The 14,744-nt window shown below is 40.7% G+C and overlaps 1 protein-coding gene across 4 annotated transcripts in view; it reads left to right on the forward strand.

The window, feature by feature from the left end:
• LOC119655574 (POU domain, class 6, transcription factor 2) overlaps positions 1–9,899 on the forward strand; it is a 189,092-nt gene extending 179,193 nt beyond the window's left edge. For all 4 annotated transcript variants that reach the window (XM_038061502.1, XM_038061505.1, XM_038061504.1 and 1 more), the window contains 3 exons: positions 568–651; positions 8,661–8,809; positions 8,876–9,899. In XM_038061502.1, coding sequence (XP_037917430.1) covers positions 568–651; positions 8,661–8,809; positions 8,876–9,000 — 358 coding nt within the window. In that variant the 3' untranslated portion in view covers positions 9,001–9,899. The remainder of the gene's footprint in view (positions 1–567; positions 652–8,660; positions 8,810–8,875) is intronic.
• Positions 9,900–14,744: the final 4,845 nt, after the last annotated feature.

The following is a 14,744-nucleotide window of genomic DNA, read 5'->3' on the forward strand; positions in this document are numbered from 1 at the left end:
TAATCCACGTATATAATGAAATTAAGGCAGCTCCTAATTTCCCTATTAATGAAAATATCTAAAAATGTAGTCTATGTATCTTGCCCCAAAAGATTTTATTTTATTGTGAATTAATATACAGGAAAGCTATTGTAGTATCTATTTATTATTTTTTTCAAAGTTTTAAATGTAGAATGTTTGGAAGTAGTCCATTTTTCAATTTCAAAATTCGTCTGTACGGTGAACCCCCTCGGATTGTATTTTGCTATGTATGTGCGTATTCTAGGCCAGGGCATTGCCATGTGCGATATCGAACAGAGTAGAGATTCGAAAAAAAAACTAAAGCAAGTTGTTCCGGTTTATAATTTCCAATGATATAATTTATCTAAAGTATAATTAAATATTTTATGTGGTTCGTTTTGATTGATTTCCATGTCAATGTCCTGGCATTTAATCAGTTGCGCATATCTTACTCGTACATACATATTGCAAGTTCTCCCTTCATCTACATAGTTCATTTTTAAGTTTGATTCTCCTCCATAAAGTAAGTTTTATTCCTGTTTTAACTTTTTATTTTTTATTTTGAAGGTTTGAAAAATTAGACATAACTCCAAAGAGCGCTCAAAAAATCAAACCTGTTCTAGAAAGATGGATGAAGGAAGCAGAAGAAAGGTATGTAAAAAATATTTTAGGATAAGCAATGGTCAACTTATTATAAAGTATTATTCAAGATATACAGAGAACTCACTGTATAAATGTAGTGACAATAATAAAGTCTAATAAATTGTGATAAATTAACAGAATTTTGCACCTCACAATGCCCTTCGGGATTAGGGTGAAGGTAAAATCTATCCAGTACTTGTACCAGGTAACTATCTCCAACCCCAGAAATGGATTGGGCTACTCAGTTTCCCACGAGATTAGATACAAATGTGTCAAAACACTGTCCAATGACTGAATATTTGAACAGATTGTTACAAAATATATCTAGAAATCTATGAATTCTATTATTGTCACTTGAATTTAAGCTTTCTTCAACAGTGCGTTTTATATGATAGTTTATAATTCTACTAGTCTACATTACAAATTTAAAAAAAGAAATATGATAGATTTTTTACATTTTTCTACTCCTTACACCTTTAAAAATCATCAATCAATCAAATCAACAATTAAAACACTTTGAATGTATTTTTATCTAAATGACGGTTTTCCAACTGACCGCTAACTAATCTCCGAATCTACTCAACCGATTTAAATGAAACTTGGTGCATTCTTTTTTTTACATGTTTTGCATGATCATTCACCACAATTAGAAACTCGAGAAAATAATGTGGGTGTGCAAACAATGACTGAAAAAAGGGCCAATTTCTCCTTTTTCATAGTTCCGCCACTTTTTATGTAGTTTTCATAAACGGTCGTGAATTGTCACGTAAGGAACCTTAGAATTAAAATCCTGCTTTGGATTTTTTGTTTTAGACTTACAAGTTTTGAGGTTAACTATCGGCTATGCGACGAGGTACTTTTTGAAGTGTCTTCGGTTCTTAATTCCCTCAAAGCTTCATGGTCATATTGCGTCTATAATTTAATTCGTGCCGTTTGCTAAGAGATGGCGTAACTTGATTATTTTTTCATCGTTCCAATATTGCAAACATGCATTGGAAAGCTACTGTCATTGTGCGTCGTTTTCAGTATATGTATGTCATTCATTTGGAGTGTAAGCAACAATAATTTTTTTTTTTCACTCAAATATGTCGAACTTTGTGCCCGAAAAAATGTATTTGTGGGGAGTTCTTCTTCATTCCTTTAATATGAAGAAAACTGCTGCCGAAAGTCATCGTATTTTGATGGAAGTTTATGGTGAACATGCTTAAGGAGCGAACGTGCCGGAAGTAGTTTGCACGATTGAAAAGTGGTGATTTTGACTTGGAAGACAAAAGAACGTCCTGGGAAGCCAAAAAAGTTTAAAAATGAAGAATTAGAAGCATCACTCGATGAAGATTATTGCAAACGCAAGAATAGCTCGCAGAATCTTTGGCAGCCACTCAAGCAGCCATTTCAAAACGTTTAAGAGCTGCCGGATGCATTCAAAAGCAAGGAAATTGGGTGGACATAAGACGTTGAAAGGCGATTTTGCATGTCCGAAATGTGGCTGGAACGCCACAAAAGGAAGTCATTTTGACATGACAATCCCAATCCCAAAAATCATATATGAAACCCGGCCAACCAGCCAAATCAACGGCGCAACCGAATATCCATGGCGCGAAGATAATACTCAGTATTTGGTGGGATCTGAAGGGTATACTATATTATCAGCTGCTAAAATCGGGTGAAACCATCAACGGAGCACGCTACCGAATGCAGTTAATCCATTTGAAGAGAACGATAGCCGAAAAATGCACGGAATATGACAGATATGAGTCCACAATTTTCCATCATGACTACGCTCGACCTCATGTGGCAACAACGGTCAAACACTATTTGGAAAACATCGGCTGGGAAGCTTTGGCTCATGCGGCTTATAGCCTAGACCTTGTCCCATCCGACTACCATTGGTCGATGCAGAACACACTTACTAGAATACGGTTCACAGCAGAACAGGATATCAAAAATTGCCTTGTTTGATTCTTGACCGCCAAGCCGGCGCAGTTCTTTTGGAATGGAATCCACAAATCGCCAGAAAGATGGGAAAAAGTCATAGATCCAGATGGACAATACTTTGGATAATACAATTGTACATGTCTGGCTTAAACAAACGTTCAAATTTTGAAGAAAAAAACGGTACGCATTAAGTTACACATCCAATATTTAATAAAGGAGCTGGAAAAAACTCATAAAAATTGACTTTTTTGGTATTCCAATGGAGACTAGTATTTTAGACTCACAGAGGAAGGGAACAACTGGCTCCCAAAACATCAAATTACACAAAATAAAAAAAAATGTCTTCACCCTTTAATATAAATTAAAAATATAAAAAACTCAAATAAAAAGTACATACAGATTAAAACACTCTTAAATGAGTTGACTGAACCTGTAGCCCGGTGCGTTAGGGCTTAAAAATACATTTAAAATCTTCCCTGCTTGTCGTAAGAGGCGACTAAAATGGATAGAAATTTGTGGGCTAGCAATTTGCAAATTTTGTAACTTTATTGCTACCGAAACGTGAGCAACGACTCAGATAGGGACTGACCTCGCGGCAACAACCTTTGGTTATCGAAAACCCACTATGATTGGTTTCTGGAATGTACGTACGCTTCTCGATAACGGTTGCGAGGCTGGTACTCTGGAAAACCAATTGGTTCCAGACGCGAATCCAGTATCAGATTGCTTCTGATGGCTACCGGAAGGCGTGCTCCCTTGACCTAGGAGCTGGTTTCTGACAAACTTCTAACTGCAAGATTGCGGTCCAGATTAAGGAACATCACAATTGTACAATGCTACCCACCAAAGGAATTTTCCGATATAGTGAAGAAGGATTCTTTCTCTGAGCAATTAAATGCAGTTCAGGGGAGGCTTCCGAAAGTTGACATAAGGTGATCATAATGGGTGATCTGAATGCGAAGGGGCGATCTGACAACACCTTCCTTGGACATGTAATGAGCAAACACGGTTTTAGCGACCACAACGGTAATCATGGGAAGTTGGGTTTCAACTGACTGACGCCGTACGAGCAATCGGTAGATTTGGGAGTTGACTCCTGAATGCGCCTAACAAGAGAGGCGCCGACATCGGCCTCGAAAACCAACCCAGCTATCGCTCGACCATGGGAGAGCTATCTTGCTGGATGGCAGATACACTGTGTAACCCGCTTGAGAATATCAATGAGCATTGGACTACCATCAAAAGTGCTCTTTTCCCGAGTGCCATGCAGGTCGTCGGGCACGTCCCGAAGGGGCGTCATAAGATCTGGCTGACTGTGAAATTATGAAAGCGGATCATTGAATGGAACGGGTTGAAGGCTCTACTGACCACTGCGAGTGATGGTGAGCATGAGGTGTTCGATACCGAGCGAAATCTTGAGGAGTTCAGCATAGTGTACGCCGTGGCAAGAGAAAATTTACTATTGCTTTGGTCAGGGAAGCAGAAGATGCCGCAGATCGCAATGATTTCAGAATTGTGTACCGCATCTTGAAGTGACTTGCATGTTATCGCAAATCTTTCGATGGTCTTGTAGAGGACGTCAATGGTCGATTTCTCATCCACGATGATGAGGTGGGAAGAACACTTCACTATAGTTTTTAGCCGTAGCACATCCGGTGAGATTCCTCTCCTTTTGGATGAAATAGCTAGTCACCGTAACATGTGGATACGGAGTGTTCCTCCAAGCAAAGGAGGAAAAGAGTAAAGAAGCTGGGCTCACGGTCTCCCTGCAAAGTTATTTATCGCTGCACCAGCAGTTACTACAGGTCTGCCGCTTTCACTCGTACGGAAATCTTGGGAGTTCGAGACCTCTCCCATGGAGTGGAAAGGACGAAGACAACAATTGCGTACTCCCTGCCCTTGCAAAGATAATGGTTAAAATAATCCTGGAACGCATCAAGGAATATCTCAAAAGCTTGATCGACAGGGAGCAGGCTATTTTCCCCTCGGGATCCTCCTGTATTGGGCATATCAACACCCTACGGATAATTTGGGAACGGTGCACAGAGCTTAGTTCTTCTCTGAACCCACTCTTCATCGATTTCGAGGAAGCGTAAACAGGAAGTGTATCTGGAGTGCTCGACGTAGGAAGGACATTCCAGAGAAACTAATAACTATTATCAGTGCAAAATGTCACGTGCTGCACCGAGGTGAAATCTAGGAGGACCAGAATGATTGTGTAGAGATGGCATTGTGGGGTATGCCATGCAATGAAATCCACACAATTGTTTCTATCTTACTTGATTTTTCACATTTAATGACATTTGAACGTGCATATAAAGAATTAATAGACTTTTATCTGATCAGTTTTCTTTTATGATCATGACTAAATTCTGGAATCACCTCTGATGTTTCCGTAAGGGCTACTAGGGGGAGATTTGTTCAGCGGTACCTACGCGCCATGCAAATCTCTAAAACTACTTCTTTCTTCTTCTTCTTCTTCTTTCAGATCTTTTCAAATGCCTAAGCCCCTGCTTCTCTTTTGTTCTGCGTATCATCATCTTGTCAGAAAACTAGGTCATCTCAAACTGGGTCTTTTTGGTGCTCGAATGCAATGGGATAGGGTGGAACGGTGATAGACCAAAGCTTCAGTCTCAATCGACGTAGGACGTTGTGGAGGTGCGCTTTTCGATGGAAACTTTAGTATTAGGTATTGGGGAACCTACAACAACCTCCATAGTCATGAGAAGAGGCATTAGCCGCCGGTAGGTTTCGGTGCCCTGTGTGAATGTCAACAGCATTTACTCTATACCTCTTCTTATCCAAGACAGGGTCTGTCATGTTTCCTTCTTTTTTTCCTATCATAAATATTGCCCTTAAAAACTTTAGAGACTAGGATCTTTCTCACCCATACGAATCAAGGGACACGTTCAGACAATCCTAAAACGAAGTCACAGAAGTTTGTTATTGTTACTCTTCTGTTGGGACTTAGGTTCGCTATATATGATGGCCAAGCGTCACCATTCCTGGTTCAATGAAAAGCGTTGTTTCATACCGGAACCTAAAGGACAAAAAAACATCGGAATATTGCGCGAACCTAGTGGGGAAAAATCCGCGAGTTAAAACGGGATCCAAGTCTCGGAATCAACAGACAAGATCCAGGACGGATCACGTCCTCAATCGACGCTTCTCCTGCCTCAAATATTCACGAGGCGCGAACTTTGGGTATCCTTAGGCCATAAAAATAAAAGACGCCCCTTAGATAATGTGAGCGTTGCGAGAGTGAGTGAGGAGAAGAGAACGAGCGAATCCCCAAACAAATATTTAAAACTAAAATTATCTTTATTAGGAATGAAGTCACTCACCTCACCACAATTAATTTTTTTTAATGTTCGATATCTTCGGACTTCCCCCATTCAATTTAAAAGAATTCCTTCAAATACTTGAAAAATGCCACTAGGATCCTCTAAGATTATCTCAACTCCCTTGTCAGTTCATTGCAGGACAAAATAAAGGAAATGATGCACCTCATGTGGTCTTAAATATATTTAGAATGGTAGAATAAAAATCCTGCCGTGAACTATTATCCCAGCGAGCTTGTTGAGTGAGAAACCTTTGCTTACAACTAAATCAGTGATTAGGTAGCTTGATGGTGTGGTACAGTTCAATGGTCTATATTACAGATGCTGGGCTCGTGTAGACCAGAGTTGCAACGAAACGCATAATATGCACAGTTGCGGTATCCCATAAAGCTTGCCGAGTCAGTTAGTGATTTGGATCAGATGCGATACCTCCAAATAGAACTAACTTAAATCCTTCATAAACTAATACTAAGAGCATTTGATATCTGGACGATAAAGCGGGCTGCTCAGAAGTGGTCCATCTGATCCATAATCCTGTTTAAAACCGTGGTAACACTCTGTCTACATATATGTATTTTGTCCTTCTCCTTCAATATTGACTTTTAAACAATCTTCCATTTGCTTTTTTAAAAAACTTCTCGGATTTCTTCTATTCTCCTAATCTCTGTCGATTGGTATCTGATATCCACTAAGGATACAAACCCGTAGGATTTGAATCACAATTTGAACTGCAACAGTCTAGCGTTCTAACCACTAAGCTATTTTGAGACCTCCCTTTAATTGATGCGCCAAGATATTGACTTCTTTGTAGCAGTTGGATGCATTCCGAAAGTCTATGCCTACTTAGGGTGAGGTAAGATATCCTACCTTAGCATTTTCATCCGTTGCTAAACTAGTTTCACGACATTTAATCGGAATTTGTCGTGGCATGATTCATTATATTTTTGTTGACAGATCAAGGATGGTCAGCGGCGATGGAGTATTCTCGGCACAGTGCAGCCGGGTGGTGCAGTCTTTCATGATACCTGAGGGTATCCCTATAAATTGCTAGGCATTATCTGAGCCGCAATCATAACAAAGTCATTTTGACTGTCAATGAAACCGCCTTTAAGACCTCATACTCAATGATGCTGGTACGACAGTAGAAATGCGCGCAGAAACGTCTAGGGGAAGACCAAAGCCACTTTTCTCTGGGTTCTCGATGTTGCCAATATAGAAAAGAGTCAGCAAGACGACAGACTAGCCAGCCAAAGCTACGCTCTTGACAGTCCTTCGATAGTTGCAGTCTGTAAAGCGCTGGCAAGATGGAATCACCTGCACTACTTGGCAGCCACTGACTCCAAAGCGAAAACTTTCCTCCTGTCCTAAGTCAAGGAAAATTCCCCCGCCCCATACAACAAAGCCAGATTACAAGGGCTTTTCGGCTAAACAGGCGCAAACGTGTACAGGATTACACTTGTTAGCACTGATGAAGGGAACAAGTGGTTCCCGAAATATCGGTATTTGCAGGAATAAATATCTACACCAGCGAAAAAGAAAAAACAAGTTTTTTGTTATTTCAAACAGTTAATTCTGTAAGCTACTGGTGCATTTGCCTTGGAATTATCTAGTAAATTTTACGATTGGTTTCCTAGTCTTTCTTTTTTTCGCTTATGTAATACCTTTACAACCTCATTGAAAACAGCTTTATATGTTTATTTCGTCATCATCATAATTAACGGCTTAACAATCACTATCCTGTCTCGACTTGTCTTAGTAAGGAACGCCAGAAATTCCGTTTTTTCCGCCGAGGTCCACCAATTTGACATCCTTAAAATCTGTCTGGCATCCTGGCCGACCCTATCGCTCGAGCTGAGGCTGGGTTTGATATATATTTTTTGTTTCTACCGTAGATATTGCCCTTATAGACTTTGTGGACCTGATCATCCTCACCCATACGGATTAAGTGACCAGCCCACCTCAACCTATTCAGCCCAATTTTATTCAAAACCAGACGGTCGTGCTCATAGACTTCATCGTCCATTCTCATATTGGAGGCCACAAAGAATTTTTTTCTCGAACGCGACTAATAGTTCGCAATTTTCTTTAATAAGAATCCAATCCTCCAAGAAATACATGTACTTCGTCTTCCCTTCATTAATGTGCAGTCCAAGATCTCGCGCCAATCGTCACTTGCTCGAACTGGATAAAGGTCGATTTTGAACTTCGAGTTGTTCTTCCCATGTCAATATCATTAGTATAAACCAGTAATTGGGTGAACTTGAAGAGGTTGGTGCGTCTTCCACTTACATTAGCCTCTCAGATCACTTTTTCCGGGACCAGGTAAAAAAGATGCAATGGTAAGATATGCACCTATCTTAGACCATTGTTAATGGTGAATGGTCTCGAAAGTGATCCTGCTACTTTTCTCTGACCTCCCATTGATCAAGATCAGCTTAGTCAGTCTCAGCGACTTGGTTGGAATACCGAATTCTCTCATGGCCGTGTACACTTTTACCTTGCCCACGCCATCATACCCAACTGATGATAGAATTTTTCACCGCTTACATTAGAAGGAGATTCTGATCTGTTACTGATTTGCTCGGAACCTGGAAGCCCTTAGTTTGAATATAAGAGCAATATTATTTGAGGTACTGGTCAGGAACCAATCCTTTAATATAGGGTTTATTTTGCTTATCATTGTATATATACATCAACAACGTTAATGAATCTAATTCAATCTATAACTATATCTGCTTTCAGTCATTGGAACCGATACAAAACCGGACAAAATCACTTAACAGATTTCATTGGAATCGAACCGTCCAAGAAGAGAAAACGAAGAACTTCGTTCACGCCCCAAGCTTTAGAATTACTGAATGCCCACTTCGAACGCAACACGCATCCGTCAGGTAAGTGTATTGAAAACAGCCCCAATCAGGCAAGAAAGATAATAGATTGATTGAACTTCTCTTCAGGAACGGAGATAACTGGCCTAGCGCATCAACTGGGTTACGAACGTGAGGTGATTCGCATATGGTTCTGCAATAAGAGACAGGCCCTGAAGAACACAGTTCGGATGATGTCGAAGGGCATGGTCTAAGCCAAAATGGAAAGCTTTATTGTGTCATTTCTATCTTCATTGTTACTTTTTCTTGCGATTCCTGACCCTTCAGAGTTACACTTCTACATCTAACTTAAGGAATTAGTTTCTGTAAATAACAAAGGCTACAAATAGCACTAGTGACGTATGTTCTGTTGTTTTTATGTATAATTTCGCCTCACACGGAGGACACCCACAGAGAAAATGCTATAAGCGAACTTACAGAATTGATAAATTGTAAATATTGTGATAGAGATTTGGTGGTTAAAAGAAGAAAACGTAAATACTTTTGCAACTAAGTTTAGGTTCGACTAAAAAAAGAGCTTATTTTGTAGAAAATATGAAAACCAAGTAAAAAATTGAATTTTCCAAAAGCGCGTAGAGACGTGACAACGTTCAAATTAGGAAAAACTCGAATATTTTTCAACCCCGAAGTTTTACTTTTTGCCATTTTCCACAAAAGCTCAACTTTATTAAAATTCAGATATGTCAACAAGACGAATCGGTGCCATTTCCATTATTTATTTTAATTAATCTGAATTCTTGATTTAGTTATTGATAATTTTCTCGGTTCCACTGGGTCGAGTACGAGGCATGGACGGGAACTGTTTTCGCAATAAACCGGGAATTATGAGTGAATGTTTACTAGATACCAAGGTAGATGCAGCAAAATGGAAACAAAAAGCACTAAAAGTAAAACAAATGTATTATTTAGACTGGATGTGATTAGACGAGAGTATACTACGATGATTTTATGAAGTATCGGAATTAAGGTTTAGCAATAGTGACCCTAGACATAATGATTAACGTAAATAAAATTATTGTAAAAATTAAATCAATGCAACAAAATAAGAAAAATAAAAAAGGAAAAAATTAAATATAAAGTGATTGTAATAAGATACAATTGGTTTCTTTGTCTGAATTTCACTCAATACTCCAATTACTTTAAGAGCCTTATTTCCGCAGAATACTTAACACTACTATTCGCAGGACGATCCTTTATACCCTGAACATCATCAACTCAGATCAAGGAGGCTTCACTTTAGGCAAATCAGTGACAGATTTGATTTTCCTTCTGTAAGAGTAGACGGGAAAACTGTTGGGATATGGCCATCAATTGCGTCATCTTCCCATCGACTTCAAGGTCGCCTATAATACCATAGTCAGCGTAAAATTGCACATGGCCCTGAGAGAATTCTCCAGCGATCAAAGCTTCTGAACAGTCGATATCTCTGGTTTACGCTGGCGTCAAAGCTACGTGCACCGCAAGTACCCTCCATGGCATGATAAATACTAACCAACTATAATATTTTAGCCTACATTTTAGTTACTTAGGGACACTAATTTCATTGCGCTAATGAGGACCTAGGATCATCTCTTCCGAAAAATGTCGATCCAATCTCCCGCCAAGTGTTAGGTTTGTGCCGTCATCCGCTACCTCATCCTGCAAAAAAAACTTCAGTTTGGATTTTTAATGTTGTTTCAACTGTTTGTAGGGACTGCCCACTACACACTTAAAACCAAAGGCTGCCTCAATTTTGACGTCTGGCACAGGAGTTCTAGTGATCGGGTTATATGTTACAAGCGGGCCAAATCCTCCTTGACTTGGCGCAGATGGTGAGTCTTGATCATATAAGGTCCGCGGCTGCTAAGTACTGTGAGTAAATTCCGCCCTTGACAATCGCCAGTCAGACATCGAATGTGCCCGCCGAACGACTGCCAAGTGCGGAGCCTTGCCTGGCCAATCCATCAGCCCGCTCATTCCCCTCTGTGTTCATATGCAAGGGAACCCAGAGGAGGGTGACCTTGAGCATGCCGCAGAGACTGTTCATCGCATTCCTGCACTAATCCATCAGCGTGGACGATGACGCTATTGAGTAGAAGGACTTGATGGCCACTTGACTGTCGGTCAGAATGGCTATGTTACGCTTGCGGTCCGGATCATGCTCCAGCCATCGAGCTTCGTTCTATTGTACTTTTTGCACAAAGCCTGCCACTATACAAAAGAGCCATACGATCGGCAGGAGACCCCATTTTTTGTAAAAGTCCTCTTCCAAGCATAGAAGGCTATAGAGGCCTTCTTAACCCTCACTTTTATGTTCAACCTAAAATGTAATTTTGGAAGTCTAGATCCTAGATATACCCAGACATTTTACATGAGAGGAAAGGACCAATCTTTGTTGATTCAACCGTGGTAGGTGGTATTCAGGTAACCTTGCCTTGGTGGTGAATAGCATCAGTTCCGTTTTGACTGGGATTGTGCCAAGTGCACAAAAATTTCGCAGCTTTGGTCAACTGGTTGCCTCCCAGGTCCGACTGGATTATCCTGGTGCTTAGCATTCGTAAGATTACCCTCCAATCCAATACTGGTCAAGGTTCCCTTGATGGCATTGGCCCTAACATTGTTCAAAGCTCCCTTTTATATCCAAGAAGGCAGCTAGGGTATACTACTTATACTGCAGTGACCGCTTAACTGGCTCGTGGAGAGCGAATTCTGTTGATTTGCCTTTGAGGTCAGCATGCTGGGACTTAGAGAAAGGCGTTCTGTCCATAATCACCCATAAGTGGATGCCCAGGACGCGCTCTAAGGTTTTCAACACGAGGGAGGTGCGGCTGATTGCTCGGAAGGACTGTGGTACGTATCCTAAAGAGATACAGCTCCGGTGAATTTTAACAAGCTGCGGCACAACCCTTTCCTACTGCTGCTGTAGCATTACCGGCATTATGCCATCTGCACCCGAAGATTTATATACGGAGAAGTTGTTTATAGTCCAGGCGATCTGACTGTCGGTAATTCCGTCAAAAATTTAGAAACTGCAATTTTAGCCAAAAAAGATCATGGCATCCGTGCTTTGGCACCATAATTTAGATTTAAAAGTTGCAGGACTCTCCTTATATATTTCTGGTACAACGGGCAATAAAATTTGTGGTAATGGATTAGTCAAGGGAAATCGTCCCCGACTGAGGATCTGCGCTCGGATGCCAAAATTGTTAGAGGCAACAATTCTGTTCCCAGAATCAACTTACAATACCAGCCTAATTCCAAAAGAAGGAATGTCATAGTTGCCTCTGTTTACTTACCCTATGATTCTTTGTGGAAGGATCTGGCAATGTATGCAGAATCGAGGCACCTTGCATTCTTAATAGGTTGTGATACGAGGGCTCAGCCTATTTGTTGGGACAGTAGCAAATGCAATCCTAGATAAGAAAGGTTGTTTGATTTTATCACTTCAGGGTGCGCCACTGCATTCGTGGGGCCAAGAAGAAGTGAAGCGGAGTAAAGCCACTGGTTATGAATTTTTTTCAGCAGAAATGTTTAGCGCAACTCCTACACTTTTTGCTACTGTCACTTATATGGAAATCCTTAAAATCCGAGTTCGCTCCCAGAGAATGGAAAAAAGGAATAATTATCTGAGTGAAATTATGCAGTGTTTCCAACGATTAATTATTTGAAATAATAAAAACTTGTTGTTTCCTTTTCGTATCACACCAACGAAAAGGAAACAACAAGTTTTTATTATTTCAAGGAACGATTGTTAAGATTTCATGGAAGGACATCCCTTCTAAAGTGGAGGATTCTTGCTTGTTTCCAGTCGTCGCAAATATAATCCTTAAATAATACTGGAAGGTACTAAGAAACACGTCCAAGGGATGATCGACGAAAAGAGAGAGCTTCACGCATTAACAGCACATGATCCGTCTTCAGTGCTTTGTTCAAACTCTGGAAATGCAACTATCTCAACACCAACATCAAATGTTTCCGTGCTAATCTTGATCCTATTCTATTCTTCAATCCTCTGTAGGCCTCCATTATTAATGGATTGTGATCTATGACATAACATAGAATCGCCATAAAAGAGTTGTACGCGAGCAACGGTAAGCCCTATACACGATGATACAGAATAGTCCACATTCCAGTATGGACAAGTACTATAAGGGATGAAAGTTTTGGGTATTTGTCAAGCATATAATGTTTGGTGCACAATCGAAAGATTATTGGAGGATTCCTTCGAATGATCTACTGCACAGCAGCTAGTTGTTCGTGAACCACGGCTTATGCAGATAGTCTGGTGCACATCATTCACTGCTATAATGTGAAATTCTCTGGTTAGTCAGACGTCATCCTCCTATTCCAGGCGAAAACCTTCGCTGGTTTCAAATAACGAAGCGGTTTCGACTTACTACATATGTTAGCATGAGCACATGGGTTGGGCGAACTTAAAGGCAATGAACGGCGTTCTGTGGTAAACGGAAACAAAGATGTCTCGTTGGATCATTGGCGGGGATGAGGATATTCGCGATCGATATGTGGATGCAACGATCCTGGAAAACTTGCGAGAGAGACGTCTTCAATGGTATGGTCACGTAATTCGCGCTAACGAACACCGAAGTCGATGGTAAGCAATCAACGGACTAGCTTTTGATAAAACAAAATAGGGAAACAGATCACAACAAGTCGACCCCACCTGTGACCACATTCCCTTTGTGTATAAAGTTCTGGATTGGTTAAAAGAAGGACGGGGGAACTCTTCAGATGCTGCCTCACCTCTATCCTGGGAGAGATCCAGCTAAGCTTTTGATCTAAACTGTAGACGAATATAATTCGCACCCTTGTCGTGTTTTACGAATTGTAAAAGGGAGCGCATAACATCTGCGAGCCGTTTCGGTGACGTTGCTCCCAGGGCAGAGGTGAGGCAGCGTCTGAAGAGTTGCCTCTGTCCTGGTAAAAAACCGTAGCCGTATTCGTCCCTCTTTTCATTTTGGAAACTTGGGTGTTAAACCTAAAAAGAGGAGCTCGTGGACCATCAAGAGTGGGAGCAAGTTGGTTTCCATTTGGTCCAGTCCGGCAGCAAGTCGTTGCGGACTTAGGACTCCTCAATCCCTAAAAAAATGAAATTGTCTGGGCTGGTATTGGAGATATCATTGGTCCGCGGACAAATTTTAACGGATATCTAATTTTGGACATAAGCCTGGGAAAACTTACCGGCCGTGGAAGATGAGCCCCTTCTGAAGGTTCCGAGGAGTTTAACAAGGGGGTTCAGGAAAAAGGTGAACATCACAGAAACGTTGTACCAAGAACTAAATGGACCATTGTTCATTTTTCAAAGCCGATCATTCACACGATTAGTGCGACGTCAAGAAACTTTAGAGCGGCTTAAGTGCCTAAAAGTTTCCCTCTTTTCCATAATCCCGAGCCTAGCTATTGGAGAAGTTTATAAGCGCCAGTGAACGGCATACTTCAGTACAGCTATACTTAGGTGCTGGCAGATCTGTACTTTCACCATTTCCCTTTCGGGTCTGAGACACATTTATCTGCCCCCATTCGAACCGTAAAGTCTGTTGGAGTCCATCAAGGAAACGCCCTCTTTCCCACTCCTCTCTATTCTTTTCATGGGCACTGACACCTGGTCGTTCTGGCCATCCCAGCGCTAGTAAACTTAAAACTACGAAGATGCCAAATTGATTATCGGTTTCAGAATCTGGTGAAAAAAATATCTTCGAGAAATATAAGCGATGATTCCCCCTAAAGCTTTTATGTACTGTATTCATGGCACCGTTGGAAGGCATATCTCAAAAAGGATATGTTAAGTATTTAATCCCTTCTTTTTCCTGGAACAGCAATTTTTCAAAACCGGACTTAGATTGGAGCGCAGGCAATATGCGAATGGAAGTTGTGCTGAAACTGTGTACTTTTTAGTTAAATTTGTCACAAAATAAAAAATCAAACAGTGCAAAACCAAATA

This window comes from Hermetia illucens, chromosome 4 (assembly GCF_905115235.1).
Source record: "Hermetia illucens chromosome 4, iHerIll2.2.curated.20191125, whole genome shotgun sequence".
In the NCBI taxonomy this organism is placed as follows: Eukaryota; Metazoa; Arthropoda; class Insecta; order Diptera; family Stratiomyidae; genus Hermetia; species Hermetia illucens.